Source organism: Pocillopora damicornis, chromosome 2, assembly GCF_964200805.1.
Source record: "Pocillopora damicornis chromosome 2, jaPocDami1.2, whole genome shotgun sequence".
In the NCBI taxonomy this organism is placed as follows: Eukaryota; Metazoa; Cnidaria; class Anthozoa; order Scleractinia; family Pocilloporidae; genus Pocillopora; species Pocillopora damicornis.
This window is the reverse complement of record NC_142671.1, coordinates 26,750,849-26,764,598: the sequence shown is the minus strand read 5'-3', so window position 1 is coordinate 26,764,598 and position 13,750 is coordinate 26,750,849. Positions and strand designations below refer to the sequence as shown.

The following is a 13,750-nucleotide window of genomic DNA, read 5'->3' as shown; positions in this document are numbered from 1 at the left end:
CACATATGTTACCGCAACATTTTTTTTCTTTGAGTGAGATATGTGACCGAGGAGGTTCGACAAGTCCGCCATTTTGCTGCGGCAGTGTTTATAGAAATATTGTCGTAGTCATTTCTATGGGCACATAAAATTGCTCGAGTGTTACAAGCATGCACACTAGTTTTGCCGCTGTGAGCCTCTACAACGTTCGCTCATGCGCAGATGTTTGACCGCCGTGTTGACCCTTGGAGACCTCTCGAATCTTGCGGGCTTCTCGCTGCCCGCGCGCTAAGTTTAACACAGCGCCGTAAGTAACAGCGTTTATAAGGGAAAGCAAATAAACGAATGATACACGATCCACTTGAATACATCTGTCAACTATGGGCAACGCATATGTACACTCCCTTTTGAAAAGATCATTTGTTGTTAAACTTTTGGATTCCTCTTATATTACTGACTATTGAAATGCACTCACAAATCGACACTAACTCGTTACTTTATAAACTTTACGTGTCATTATCGTAACTTTGGAGGAGCCGCTAAATTGAGTGGGTGGGGGTGAGGGACAGTCATCGTCGGGAAACCAAGGCATGGATTGTAAACAGGTCCTCCGGTAAGGAGAGTGAAGGAATGGATAGTAACGAACAGTACTTCCGTTAGATTAAAATTCAATCATATAATTGTTTTCGTTGATTCTGGAGGGCCGTGTACTTTCGAGGAAAAGAAGTAGAGGGAAAAAGAAAAAAAGTAGAGTCGAGTCACACTGAGGCTTTGTTCTAAAATATATTCACCCAAACCATGTTTGTACTTTTTTAAATGCAGGAAATAAAAAAAGTAATAAACCAATTAAAACATAGTAGACACAATATGCGCATAACCTGAATCGGTGTTCTTAAAAGTCTTGAGGCATCCACAGTTTTCAAACAAACGTGTTATACTCCAAGACGCTAGTAGTGTATTGCACTCGATCTGCGTGCTTTAGATTTAAGTTTTTACATGGTTATTTTTAAAGTATTATATACAACTCCAGAGACCCTATTCGCACTATTCACAGATAAAATGTCGATTATTTATGCTACGGCCTTCGCAGGCGGTTTCAGATTAAAACCACCACCAGTGAACCTTGGTCCATCCGTTCTTTGTGGAGAGAAAGCGGGTCCAGTGGCCTGTTGGTAAGCTCTGTCTCTTTCCCTGAAATGACAACATGACACAGTTTTAGAATGAATTCAAGGCACGAGTGAGAAAGCCTGCAAATAGGGCCCCGAAGCGTTACGACATCAGCAGTGAAGCCTTCGAGATTTGAGCCAGCGAGCGAGGCGTGCGTGCGTGCGAGACGTATGTTAGAGGTTTCTAAACCCTCGCAGACCTCGCACACGCATCGCTTGCGGGCTCGAAACCAGAGGGCTTCACATCTTGGAAATTGTAAGCTGAACTGATAGGTCATTACATAATTTGTCACTTTTTCTTTTACTCTAACTCTCCTTTACAGCGATTTTCCACCCTTGCATGCTATTGTTTGACGGGTTTCTCTCAATTAAACACTCAAACTGTCGAGACGTAAGAGCAGCAGTGCGGAACAAAAAGGGAACAGTAAGGGAGGGGTAGCTAAAGTACAGGAGCTTCTTAACAGCTCTGTGAAAACTCGCGCTATATTCTTTAATAATGAGATACAAAACCAAAACCAATCGCCTAGTTGTTCACGTTTTCCTGCGCTTCAGACTGTTTGTTTGTTTGCTTTTTTGGCCATGATTTCTCACTAGCTCCTTGTGATTACTGCCGTTTCTCTAATGGGTCATTGAGCTTTCCCAGATCTTCGTTTATGAGACTCAATAGGCCACTTCCTAGTTCTCTCGTTTCAGTGATCTGGTACCGAAATTACGGCTTGAGGACAAGGCTAAGTGCGAAGTCGCTCTCATCGGCATAAAGAATAAAGTGCCGTGGTAGCGAAAAATGAGCAAAAGTCTCTCGAAATTCATATGGGAGAGTGAAAAACTATTTGTTAGAGAGGCATTCAGTGAAGTGATGGCGACAAAGGAAAAAAAACACAATTGTTTGATCTATGCAAAAAAGCTGCTGCAATTAAGCAGATCAAAATTGCCTCTTCTACCAAAGACCGCAAAAAACTGTTGGAGGAATAATTTAAAAAAAATTAATGGGTGGACTACCACTTTTCTAACACTCCAGAGCTCTCGTTCGGCGTCAACATGCAGCCTTGTTTGTTCGCCCAGTTGTTTTGATGGAATCTTAGAAAAGTGGTTCGTCCAAGCATTAAAAATATTTTTTAGCTGGAATTTGCTCTCACTTTTTTTGAAAATTTCTCCTCTAACAGTTTTTTGCGGTCTTTTGAAACACACTGTAACAGTCAAATAACAAATGCTATTACCTCGCTTGTTGTTCTTTTCTCTTCTGCATGTAAAACTTTTTCTTGACTTCCTGTAGTTCTTTAGCTAGTCTTTCGATCTCGTATTTATATTCTTTCACTTGTGCCTCGTACATGTTCAGTTCAGATGACATTCCTTTCATCTGCTTTGTTTTTTCTTTGAGTGTTTGTTGGTAAATACTGAGTTGTTCAGCCACTTCTGGCCCGGGCTGACGAGCCAGGATTTGTTTTAGTTCCATGTACAACTTCTCTTTTTCTTGGATAAGGAGTTCTTTTTCCACCACCTGAGAAGATTTGGCAAGTATTTTAGCATCATGTAAAATCTTAGGTAATAAGTCCAGGGGTGAAATATCTAGCTGTAGGGCTTTCGTTTCGGAGAGGTGCAAAAGCTAATGAACTCCTAAGAAATAGCTGTTTTTTTTCAGAAGGGTCGAGAGAGGAAGTTGCTTTTCGCGCCAAATCCGCGGCTTTTTTGTTTGTTGTTGTCTCAAACTTCAGAGCAAATTTTATTTGGCTTTCAAACACAACTCTGTAGAACATTTATTTGTTTTAGTTCACTATGTCGTTGGTCGAGTATAAAAGATGTACCAGTCTCTAAATCAACCAGATGCAAAATTAAAACCAATTACATTTTTCAGCGTTTCAGACAGTTAACTTGTTTTAACTCTGGTTAACTGGTTCTCTGCGATACTTCTCTTTGTTCTTACTGGGCGAGATGTTCACTTTCGTTGTACTTGTATAACACTCTACCAAAAAGCACTTAATCACGTCGTAGAGAGCGCCATTAAACATCAGTATGTATCAGGATGCACGCGCAACAGAATAACATTACACTGACTAACCTCTTCAGTTTTCTGTATAAGTCGTCTTTGTAGAGTTTGTATCTTTTGAATCATTTCGTACGTGCTCGGATCACTTCCCTGTGGAAATAAAAGGTAATTGTTCAATGATCTTGCTTTCAAATGTAACTAAATTCACCAACAGAGCAATCGTCAATTGAATATCGAAAGTAATCGAGGATCTGCATTGGTTTTGCTTTACTTCGCTCTGTGATTGGTTCAGAAAACTGCGACACTCTCTCAATCAATCACGGCTTGGTCGCCTGAGTTTTCCCGCGCTTTGGGCAGTGTGGTTGTTTTCACTTTGAGTTCTCATTGGCTCTTAAAGATATTTTCCTTTCTCCTTATTGGCGGTTGTAGTTACTTTGGTTTCGGTTTTTCGACACTCAATCGAAAAGTGCTCTATCTTTAAATTACCTCAAGTTTTCTCCATCTGTGAATGTTCATCGGATTTTCGAGTTCTTCTTCCAAAGCCTTACATCGGGTTCGTTCTCTGAGAAGCTCACGCTGGGTATGATACACCTCACGCCTAAACGAAACAAAAATCATACAAACATCAAGTTTTCAACAGATGTTTCTTCGAACACCTTAGATTCCTCACTCATGATTCGTCGATTTCCAGAAAAACGGGAAAAGATATTCTTACCTTAAATCTTCTACGTTGGCTACACTCTTTGTAAGGATGTTTTTCTCGCGGCGAAGTTTCTTAATTTCAAGTTTTAACAATCGGATGTCTTCCAACCTCTGGCGGTACTGAATTTCGCCTGTGTAAAACAATATGAGACGTCAACGGTTGTTAACTAAGGGTAAGGCAAGGGTAGGAAACAAAGTAAATATAAAAACTGTTTGCAAATCAATTATGTCAAAACATTTTTTTCCTCTACACCCGGGTAAAAGTTGTCGCCTTTTGAAGACCTCGGCCCCGATGGATGAACCACAACAGAAAGTGACATCAAGAAAACTAATGACAGAAATGTTTATGGACAACACAACAAGCCTTACCTTTGTTAAGAGTTGACTGTTGTATTTTGATCTTTTCGTACAATAAAGCCAGTTCGTCGTTGCGTCTGACCAACTGCGTTCCCAAAATGTCTCTCTCGCTTATTACCTAAAATAAGAAATGCAAGGTTTCAAGTAATTAGGTAAATTAGGTAAACATTGTAAGGAGAAAAAAAATAAAGAAAACAAAGCAAAACAAAACAAACAATGCAAAGTCCATCATAACCGGGGACTAAACAATAAGTCCCGAATAACGCCTGTGTATGAGCCCCACCTGATCAAGTTCCTTCTTCTGCCGGAGCCTTTCAGCATCAGCTTCAGAGATGATCTTAAGTAGCTTCCTCTCTTCAACCTCCTGCTGTTCGATATAAGCCTTGGATTCAGCTGCTTGCTGCTTCATCCTCTGCAGCTCAGCCTTGAGTGCGTCCTTCTCCTTCTCCACCCTCTGATGCTCCAGATGTTCCTTGACCAGCGCGGCTTCTTTAGCCATGATCTCTTCCTTCAGTTGGTCGATCTGATGGTTCATGATCTTCAGTTTCCGTTTCATCTCGGTGATTTCGTCCTGGGACTCTATCAGGTTCTTGCTGTACAAGTTACGGTCACTACGGACGGCTTCGTAGAGATTCTGTAAGAAAGAAATATTTTGAGTTCGTTGTTTTGCACTGCCAGGCCCGGTGCAGACTTAAAGTACATCATCCAGACTAACTTTTCCTTAATTTCTTTAGTTTACCCGAAGATGTTACACGAATAAGCGAACCTTGAACATTTCCATAGCACAAACAAAAAATACCCATAGCCCGTAGTTATCACCACGTATTCACAAATTCAAACCAAATTTCCAAAATACAAACCAAATTACAAGCCAAGTATATATTCTTTATCAATAAGTACAGTAATTCAGTGAAACAAAAAACAATTATCATTTACTCTTTCTAACGAAGAACCCAACCTCCCCTTAAAAAATTACAAGGTTTCAAGGTCATAATTTCGCGTTACTTTATTAAATTAAAAAAATCAATAGTTAACTTTAACTTAGCATGCTCTGCAAACATACCTGTTGTTGTTTCAATTTCGTTTCAGCCTCGGCGATTTTCTTTTTGTAATCGAAGATCTGCATCTCACGGACCTTGACATCCTCCATGTGTTGTAGAACCTTCTGAGTCAGCTCGCTTGCTTCATTGATGTATCGATCTCTTTCCTTCTCCAGTTGATAGATAATCTTGCGCTGTTTTTGAGCTTCATCTTTGTAGTTCTACAACAATAAAGAACGTAAGGTTACACATTTTTCGTGTCCTGTAGCGAACACAGCTTACGTTGAAAACTGTGGTATTTCCTTTTTCACAAGTTAATTTTCTGGCACAAAAATGAGAGGAAAAAATTAATAATATCATTAATATGTAAATTATTAGTTCACAAAGCTAACATGAGTATCTTGACTATAACTGGGAATGCTTGACACACATACAAAAAAAAAACAAAAACAAAAAAAAGACCAACGGCCTACTAAAAAGACCAGCAAATATTTCAAACGTGTTTCTGACAGTGCTCCCACCTGAATCTCTTGCTCCAAGTTCTTCTTGGTTTGCTCGTGTAACCGCACAAGACCAAGTTGCTTCTGGGTTGCACCAGCTGCTTTCAGCAGATTCTAAAAAGAAAAATAAAACATGATTCTCAATTATTAGATATAACAAATATCAATTAAAAATTAAACAGCGATTCAAAATCACAACCTGACATTTAAGGTACGATAGAATTTAAGGGTAAAGTACCTTGTTCAGGATGTCCCTTTCACGGACGAGATCATCGATCGCTTTTTTATCCGCCTCGGCTTGTTTCTTGCTTGATTCAAGTTCTAATTGAGACAAAAGAATAGAATGGTTTATACAGTAAAAAAGATCAAATCTAAAAGAGTGAGTACATACTAATCATCATAATTTTCAAAGAAATAACGTTTATGAAAGAAAATTATGATCAGATTCCTCCGCGAGAAAGAAGAATCCTATAAAATGTGCCCTGCTCCCAGCGTGTGGCTTCGTAGCTCAGTTGGTAGCAGCACCCAACTAGTGTCTCGAAGACACGGGATCAAAGCCTGAAAAGCTTCTTCAGTCCATTTTACTGTTGTGTGCCAAGCCTTTAGACAGGAGTGAGGCTAAGGTTGACCTTGTTATGATAAAATTACCTTCAGTAGCTGCTTTTCAAATGCAAATTACTTTGTCATCATGCTAACTAGATACTGGTCTCTACCACAACAAGGTCACCTTCAGCCTCACTCCAAATCAAAGGCTTGGCAACTAAGTTCACAACTGTAAAATGGCCTTGTAGCTCAGGTTAATACTAATCACACAACAAAGATAACCTATGCAACAGGATAATACTTGGAAAAAGCTGCAATTTGTAGTTGACCTTGTCAGTATTGCTAGACCCTCAAACTACAGAAAAACCATAATTAAGGCTGTGACTTTGCTTTTTAAGGCCTACTTAGACCTGAGGAAAAAAGAAAGCCAGATATATATATATGAGATCTGTCTAGTTTAAACCAACAAAATCACTTTCCATCACGCCATCATTCCTCATACCTTTTTCCAAGCCAGCAATCTGTCCTTTAAGAGTTTCCTTCTGCTGCTCAACCTCCATTTTCTGATCCTCGATGGTTCTCAGCTTCCTCTGGATGGCTTCTCTCATTTTTGTAAGTCGTACAGTGTCCTGTTTCAGCGCATTAATTTCATCCTCCTTAGCCTTCAACTCTGCAGCTTTCTGCGTGTTTTCTGTGGCCAGCTGATCACAGCTAAGAAGTTGTTGATCATAGTCTTGCTGGACTTTCGTAAGGCGAGCATTCAATAAGTCTGTATCCTTCATGGCTTTTTCATTCAAGATCTAAAAAAACAAAGCAAAATATAATCAACAACTAGTGATAATATAACATAAGTAAATCTCATCTAAGTCCACTAGCTTTTCAGCCATTACTTGTTAAGGGAAGGCTTTTTGTATTTCACTGCTCAAATTTTGACACAAGATTATGAGAGTTTTACGACAAATAACAATTAAATATAAACTAGAGACAAATTTACCCTCTGTTCTTTAAGTTGCTGTTCAAGCTTGGTGATATCTTCCTGTGCTCGTTGAAGATTCCCTGCCTTTGTTTTCAGTTCAGCAGTTCTAGTTTCCAAATCACTCTTTGCTTGTTTCAACTCCTTTTCAATTTTCTCCTTTTTCCTAGCTTCTCGCTGGGCTTCATTACTTCGCACCTGAATATCTTCCTTGAGCTGAAGGAGAAACAACAATCACACATGGTTTTATCTAAAAGGTAAAAATGAAAACCTGTCTTTGATCAATCTCAAAATCTAACGGACCCCTTTAGTGGATATCATGCTTTCCAACTTTTCACTAATACATTTTCAATCTGCCCTGTGGCTTAGATAATCATACGAATATCATTAAATTTGTCAAGTTTCATGTGTATATTAAGTAGGTAAGATAGGGAACCAAGTTAGACAAATTCTGCAACTTCAAAAAGACATCCAGATCCATCACTTCTAAGGATTTAGAAAATTATTTTTCTTAAAATTTGCAAATTTATTAGACTGCACATAATAAACTAATGCATGAACATGGTATACTTGGTTGAAATCTAAGGAACAGAAAATTGCTGACTTGTAAAAATTCACTGTTTTAAATCAACCCACCTCAGCAATCTTCATCTCAGCCTCTTCTCTGTCTTGTTCAGCTTTCTGTTGTTTTGTAGTTGCACCTGACAATTCTTCCCTCAACTATGTAAAACAAAAAAAGCCATGATTAAAAAGGGCACTCTAAACAGTTTTGTGGTTTCCAGATTGAGCGAGGTTGCTTGCTTTCACTCCTTTTTCTCCCAGGATAGAGCTACAATGGAAATTTTGGACTGTCTCAGAATTAGTATAGGTGATCACATGATTTGGCATGCAATTTGGAATAAACAAGCATGAATAAATTTTTTCAAAGACTAACAAAATTACACAAGCACTGAATTAACCCTCTTCTGCATTGAATTACCTGAAAACTGCATTTATGTTAACCAATCAGAACTGAGTAATTTTTATGTATCTTATTAGGCTGTGTAAAAGAGAAAATGAAAACTTGAACTGTGAAAAACAAGAAATCAAAAACCCTTACCTTGGAAATTTCAGATAGCTTATCATCCCTTTCCTTTGTCAGCTCATCCTTGATTTTAAGCAGCTCATTCACACTTCGAGAGATGAAGCCACACATTTGAGTTATTAAAATCAAAGACTCTTACTATGTCATACAATTATAAATCAGTAATCATGAGTGAAAAAAGTGAGCTTTACTCAAGAGCTACAAATTCAAACAAATGAAATGAGCTTGTGGACTCAATGCTATAAGACCTAGTAGGATTTTCCAAGTAAATCATATTAAGCCATATGTAAATGTGGTGCAAGCACACTGAATGAAAATGATAATACATCTGGCTCTTCCAATTGTATCTTTACTTCTGCAAAATATCATTGCTACTTTTTAGGTTATATTCTTTCAATTGACCATCACATAGTACAATGTATGGTTTGTACTCTTTTGAAAATTCTAACCCTCTCCTTTAAGCTTGGTTTTCATTGACAACCCAAGCACAAATGCAAGCATAAGGTTTATATACCAAATGAAAACAAATATTAAGAAAAGCACAAGAAAAAGGAAAATTTTATTTATCTTCATGCTTGTGCTTGCATCAAGGTTGTTTTCATGGTGAGCTGTTGTACTTACATTTGTGCTTGTGTTTGTGCTTGCATTGCTAACGAAAACCAGACTATAAGATCAAGGTAAGAACCTTTACCTGATTTACCTATTTATGCTTATTACTTATTTGCTGTATAAAGTATTGCAGTAAAGAGGAGAATTTCCATATTAATCTTACCTATGATCCTGACCCATGGTCAAACCAGCTCCTTGCTCTACAAGTTTGCTGAGATTTGCAATTTCAAGTTTCAAAGACTGAATTGTCTCCCTTGCTCTCTGTTCTTTATCATGAGCAGCATCCACCATTTTCCATGCCTTCTCTATTTCCTAAATAAACAGCAACAATAACAAATACCAAAAAAATTAAGCAAAACATTACACATGGTTGCCACAGCCATAAGTGTTTGAAATTCCCTGACTTTTCCCTGACTTTTCCCTGACAAATGTAAAACTTCCCTGACCAACTGAATTAACAATTTCACAAATTAGTCCTGATAATGGCCTCCAACCTCCCCTCACAGCCATCCTCTCCACCCATTTATTAACGCTTTCAGCAAGACACACGCAGTGTACATGAATTGATAGTTCCTTAACGTAACATGGAAAAAGGATTGATTTTCTTGGAAACCTAACATCAGCTTGTCGTTCAATTAAATGAAACAATATCCTACTAATCCAACATGTGTCATGTCCTTGAAATGTACCAAAGAATTTGAAATGTTAGAAAACAATGAAAACAGAGGGAAAAGAAAGTGTGTGATTTCATTCACAAGCCAACTTTCTTGCATTACAAGGGAAAACGATATGCTTATCAGGAATTTATCAACTGTACTAAACAATATACATGAGTAACAGCAACATCACAGAAAGTTAAGTGTTAGCATCTTTCATCACGAAGAGGCCAAGACAAGATGAATGATAGCTCGCATTCTTGACCATACAAAAGCACCACTGAGACGGCAGTAAATAAATTAGTACTCTTAAAATTTCACTTTTCCCTGACTTTTTTCAAAGATGTAAATTTCCCCTGACTCAAAGTGAAATTCCCTGACTTTTCCCTGACCTTGAAGAATTTTTTTTTTCCCTGACTATTTCCTGACCTGTGGCAACCATGTTACAAACATTACATTAAATGAAGACAAACCAATCCCTTATCCAAGCCCTAACAACATTCTCTCGTTAGCTATGAAGTAAACTAAAGGAAGCAAATATATTATATGCTTTTTAGCTGTCTTCTTGGAAAACACTTCAAAGTTGGTATCCCTAATGACTGAGTCAGAGGCTGAGTGATTGTTAGCATTGCCCAAACATGTGAAATTTGAACAATTAGAGTTATAGCAGAGTCATAAACAAGATAAAATTGGAGTTGGGAGAATGAGAATGATCCCATTTTATTCTGATTCCACTTATAACCCTAATACTCATGATCCACTAACAGTTATAAAATAAGCTAATTTATATACACATTCTGATTGGTTCTTACTAATGATCTATTGGAGGACAGACACATACATGTATCAATAGCATTTAGTTTTTTATAACATATAAAACAAATAAATTCCAAGTTGTTATAGGTTTGTATAGTAATAATTATTACAAAAACAAAACAAGGAAATCTGGTAGGAAAATCAGCATCACACTCTGCTTCACCTTGTGTGCTACTTTTTTGTTCTTCCCACATTTTGACATCTTCTGTGATCTATTACTTAACCCTAAACCCCTAAGAGTGATTAGCATTTAATTTCTCCTTACAATATCTCCCCTGAATCATGCACTAAGGTCATAAGAATAATGAAAATGATCAAAAACTACAGAAGCTCTGGTTCTTTAAGCTAATCCTTGTCAGCAACTTGGGAGGTGTATAGAGAACAGTATGGAGAATATGCATATTGATGTTTGGGACTGTAAAGGGTTAACAGGTGCATGACAACATAGACAACATTAACTATATTATTGAATTAGGCAAACAGGAGTCGAAGAACCAACCAATCACGGTATCAGCTCTGATCAGACCAATTGAGTATAGTCTGAATTTTACGACCCCATTGATCTACATGTAGTCTTCACAAGACCTTAAGTGATTTAGTGACGAGTAGTGTAGATACTCTGTTTTCCATTCTATCGATTTTATTTCTTTTACGATATTGTATCGCTCTATGTTTGCTAGTCTAAAGTTGTCCTTAGGGAGTGAATGACACCGACATACTCGGAAAAAATATCTCCGAGTTCTGCCAAATGGGAATCGAACCGACAACCTTGTTGTAAGTACTTCGAATGCTCTACTACTGAGCTACAGCAGACTTGTGAAAATTATCAAGCGGTTAAATGATATTTTACCTTCTTTGTTGTATTTTCTTTTCCTGCTACCTGCATAATTACGTATGTTTACCTTTTTTAGTGAGGCGATCGTGGTCTGATCTTCCTGAGAGAGCTTCAAAGCAGTTTGAACTTTCGAGGCGTTCGCCACAATCTCTGCATTTAACTCTCGGCATTTTTGCATCAAACGTTTCTCACTTTCGTGGGACTTTTTCAATGCTCTGTGCAACTTTTCATATTCTACGCGAAACTTTTCAAGACTCTTATCTCCCATGAGTTCCCCGAGAACCTATAAACGTGAAAGATAAGAAATTTATTACCTTTTTTTTCTTGCATTGTAGAACTGGCTACATTAAAACTTCGACTCAGGGACAAAATAAATCGAGTTTTTCCCTCGATACAAACCTCCTGAAAATCTCTCTCAAGAGCTTCAAAGGCATTTTCTTCGATGGCTGGCTTTTCTTTAAGATCTTGAGATTTTTTGTCCGTCTGAAACAGTATACACCGATAAAACGGTAAATTTATAAAACTCGTCGACAACAAAAAAAATAGATACGTAAAATTCAACTGTAAACGAGGCTGCATATGGAAATATAACATTCGAAACAACTAGTTGTATTACCTCCATATCTTCTTGATGTGTTTACGGACTAGAAGTCCGATCGTGAGCTGTAACTTCGAGGTTTGTTGCTTCTCTACTGATTGTTCGACTCTTCTTTAGCCAAAATGGCGGACAACGTTTGATGCGTTGTTTCTATGGCTACAAAGTATTTTCCTCTATTCGTGCCCAGTTACACTCACCATAAGAAATAGGCCCGCCGTGCGTTTAGAGGAAATATGCAAATTTTCTATACGAAGATCATGAAAAATTCTGAGTTTCCATGAGGGATCGAACCTCAGACCTTTGGGGTCTCAGTGGTGTGCCAGACCTAAAGGAAAGGAGTTCATAATGACAAGCGTTATTAGATCAATAATGTGAAGAGTGGCTTGGTAAACAAACAAACAAACAAACAAAAAACAGATGGTAATTTGGTGTTCGCATACTAGAAGCAAGTAAAAAAGCAAGTACATACATTCTTCATTGTTTATTTCACATTTTCTTTCTCCGATTATTAACAAGCTATTTGAAAGCCTAAAAAAGTAGTTTGTCTTTCTTTTCATCCAGAGGCCCGAGGGCGGAAAAGGACTTATATGTAACGCGCGACAAAGCCCAAAACTAAAAGACTAAAAGAAGGGTAAAGTAAAGTGAGATTTAAAGTTTTCCGTCTTAAATTTGCGACGCATGGAATACTATCTACTATATACATAACGTAATGCATGAATTTTTCAAAACATTTGTGTGTTAAACGGGCGTCAGGACCGGAGCCTCCCTATGCTACCCTCCATGCTGTCTGGGACTTGAATTGATCTTAGCCAGGAGCCCATTACTTAATGGGCTCCTGTCTTTGCTTATTATCTGAGGTATCGCATGATCACGCAATATTCACAACCTCCACACTTACAGAGGAAAAAAAAAACGACTTAGACTTCGAGCATTCCCTCCTTTCCGACGAAGTCCGTTGCGCGAATCAAAAGAAAAAAATCGCTAAAATAAAAATTGATGTTAGCAAGCCGCTCGGAAAAGTAACTCTGGAAAAGTACTTTTCATGCCCCTCACTCCTCGAGTTCCGCACGGTATGCTTTCATCAGTTCGTTTTTCCACTGGTTTTTTTTTAACTCGCGCGACAGACTTCGCAAAAAAGCAGGGACTGTTCGTTGGCTGCTTGGAAACACATTTCGTTTAGGGAACAGCCAGGGCGCCGGAGGATTTTTTTTGGGGGGGGGAGATCTCATGGATTTCAGGGGGAACGTGCTAGGATAAGTAATCGCCAAATGAGTACAGTAAACACAGGGAACTGTATATGAGTATTTTTAAAATAGCCTGCCAAACAACTGCCAATGAGGGGCATCCTCACAGAGCCTTTTGGAGGGATTAGGTAAACTTATCGTGACGTAACCAAATTTCTCCCGGCCTGGGTCTAATTTAGCCCGGGGCTGGAAAACGGAAATTAGGAAATAAGATGTGTTGTTTTCAATATTTTGTTTTGTTTCTGGTTTGTTTTGATTTTTCACTCCCGACGCAAGGTTGAATCCACGGGGTTCTTGAATGTTTGCTTCTTAAATGCTTAGACACGTCGAAACTTGTTGCCCCATGTTCCTTACGGGAACAAATATCTGTTTTCAGATAATCTGCTGATGAATGATAAGTACAATATGCCTGAGGGAGGTTGCATAATGAGTATTTTCCACTGAAATTTGATCCTGAAGAAAGAACATTTCACTTAAAGCACTCGTATTTGGAAAACAGTAGGGTCTAATAGACAGAAGTTTTCGGTAAGATAGGTCGGATATATATGAATAAAAGCTCCGAAGTTCGTGATTTGCGCAGAAATTGGTTTGACATAATAACTAAGTTGACATGATCTCTGTTACGAGTGAAAACCTTCCGAAAAAAAAAAACTGCCAAGTGCAG

General features: G+C 38.2%; 1 protein-coding gene across 1 annotated transcript; it reads right to left on the bottom strand.

Annotated features, from left to right (window-relative positions):
- Positions 1-749: 749 nt before the first annotated feature.
- Positions 750-12,167, bottom strand: LOC113673850 (cilia- and flagella-associated protein 58). The gene is made up of 18 exons (XM_027190301.2): positions 11,861-12,167; positions 11,644-11,727; positions 11,312-11,527; positions 9,101-9,249; positions 8,344-8,416; positions 7,881-7,964; positions 7,266-7,460; positions 6,774-7,071; positions 5,967-6,049; positions 5,750-5,842; positions 5,252-5,449; positions 4,472-4,822; positions 4,201-4,306; positions 3,845-3,962; positions 3,616-3,727; positions 3,202-3,279; positions 2,363-2,643; positions 750-1,170 (listed from the first exon to the last, which is right to left on the bottom strand). The coding sequence occupies exons 1-18, from the start codon at positions 11,864-11,866 to the stop codon at positions 1,050-1,052; spliced, it is 2,646 nt and encodes an 881-aa protein (XP_027046102.2). The 5' UTR covers positions 11,867-12,167; the 3' UTR covers positions 750-1,049.
- Positions 12,168-13,750: the final 1,583 nt, after the last annotated feature.

Bases quoted from the DNA above. Each gene is read 5' to 3' on its own strand.
- LOC113673850 (XM_027190301.2), bottom strand. The intron at 7,461-7,880 runs GTGGGTTGATTT...TTTCTCCTTCAG, and splicing joins CTGAGATGAAGATTGCTGAG to CTCAAGGAAGATATTCAGGT. The intron at 4,307-4,471 runs GTGGGGCTCATA...TTCTTATTTTAG, and splicing joins AGAAGAAGGAACTTGATCAG to GTAATAAGCGAGAGAGACAT.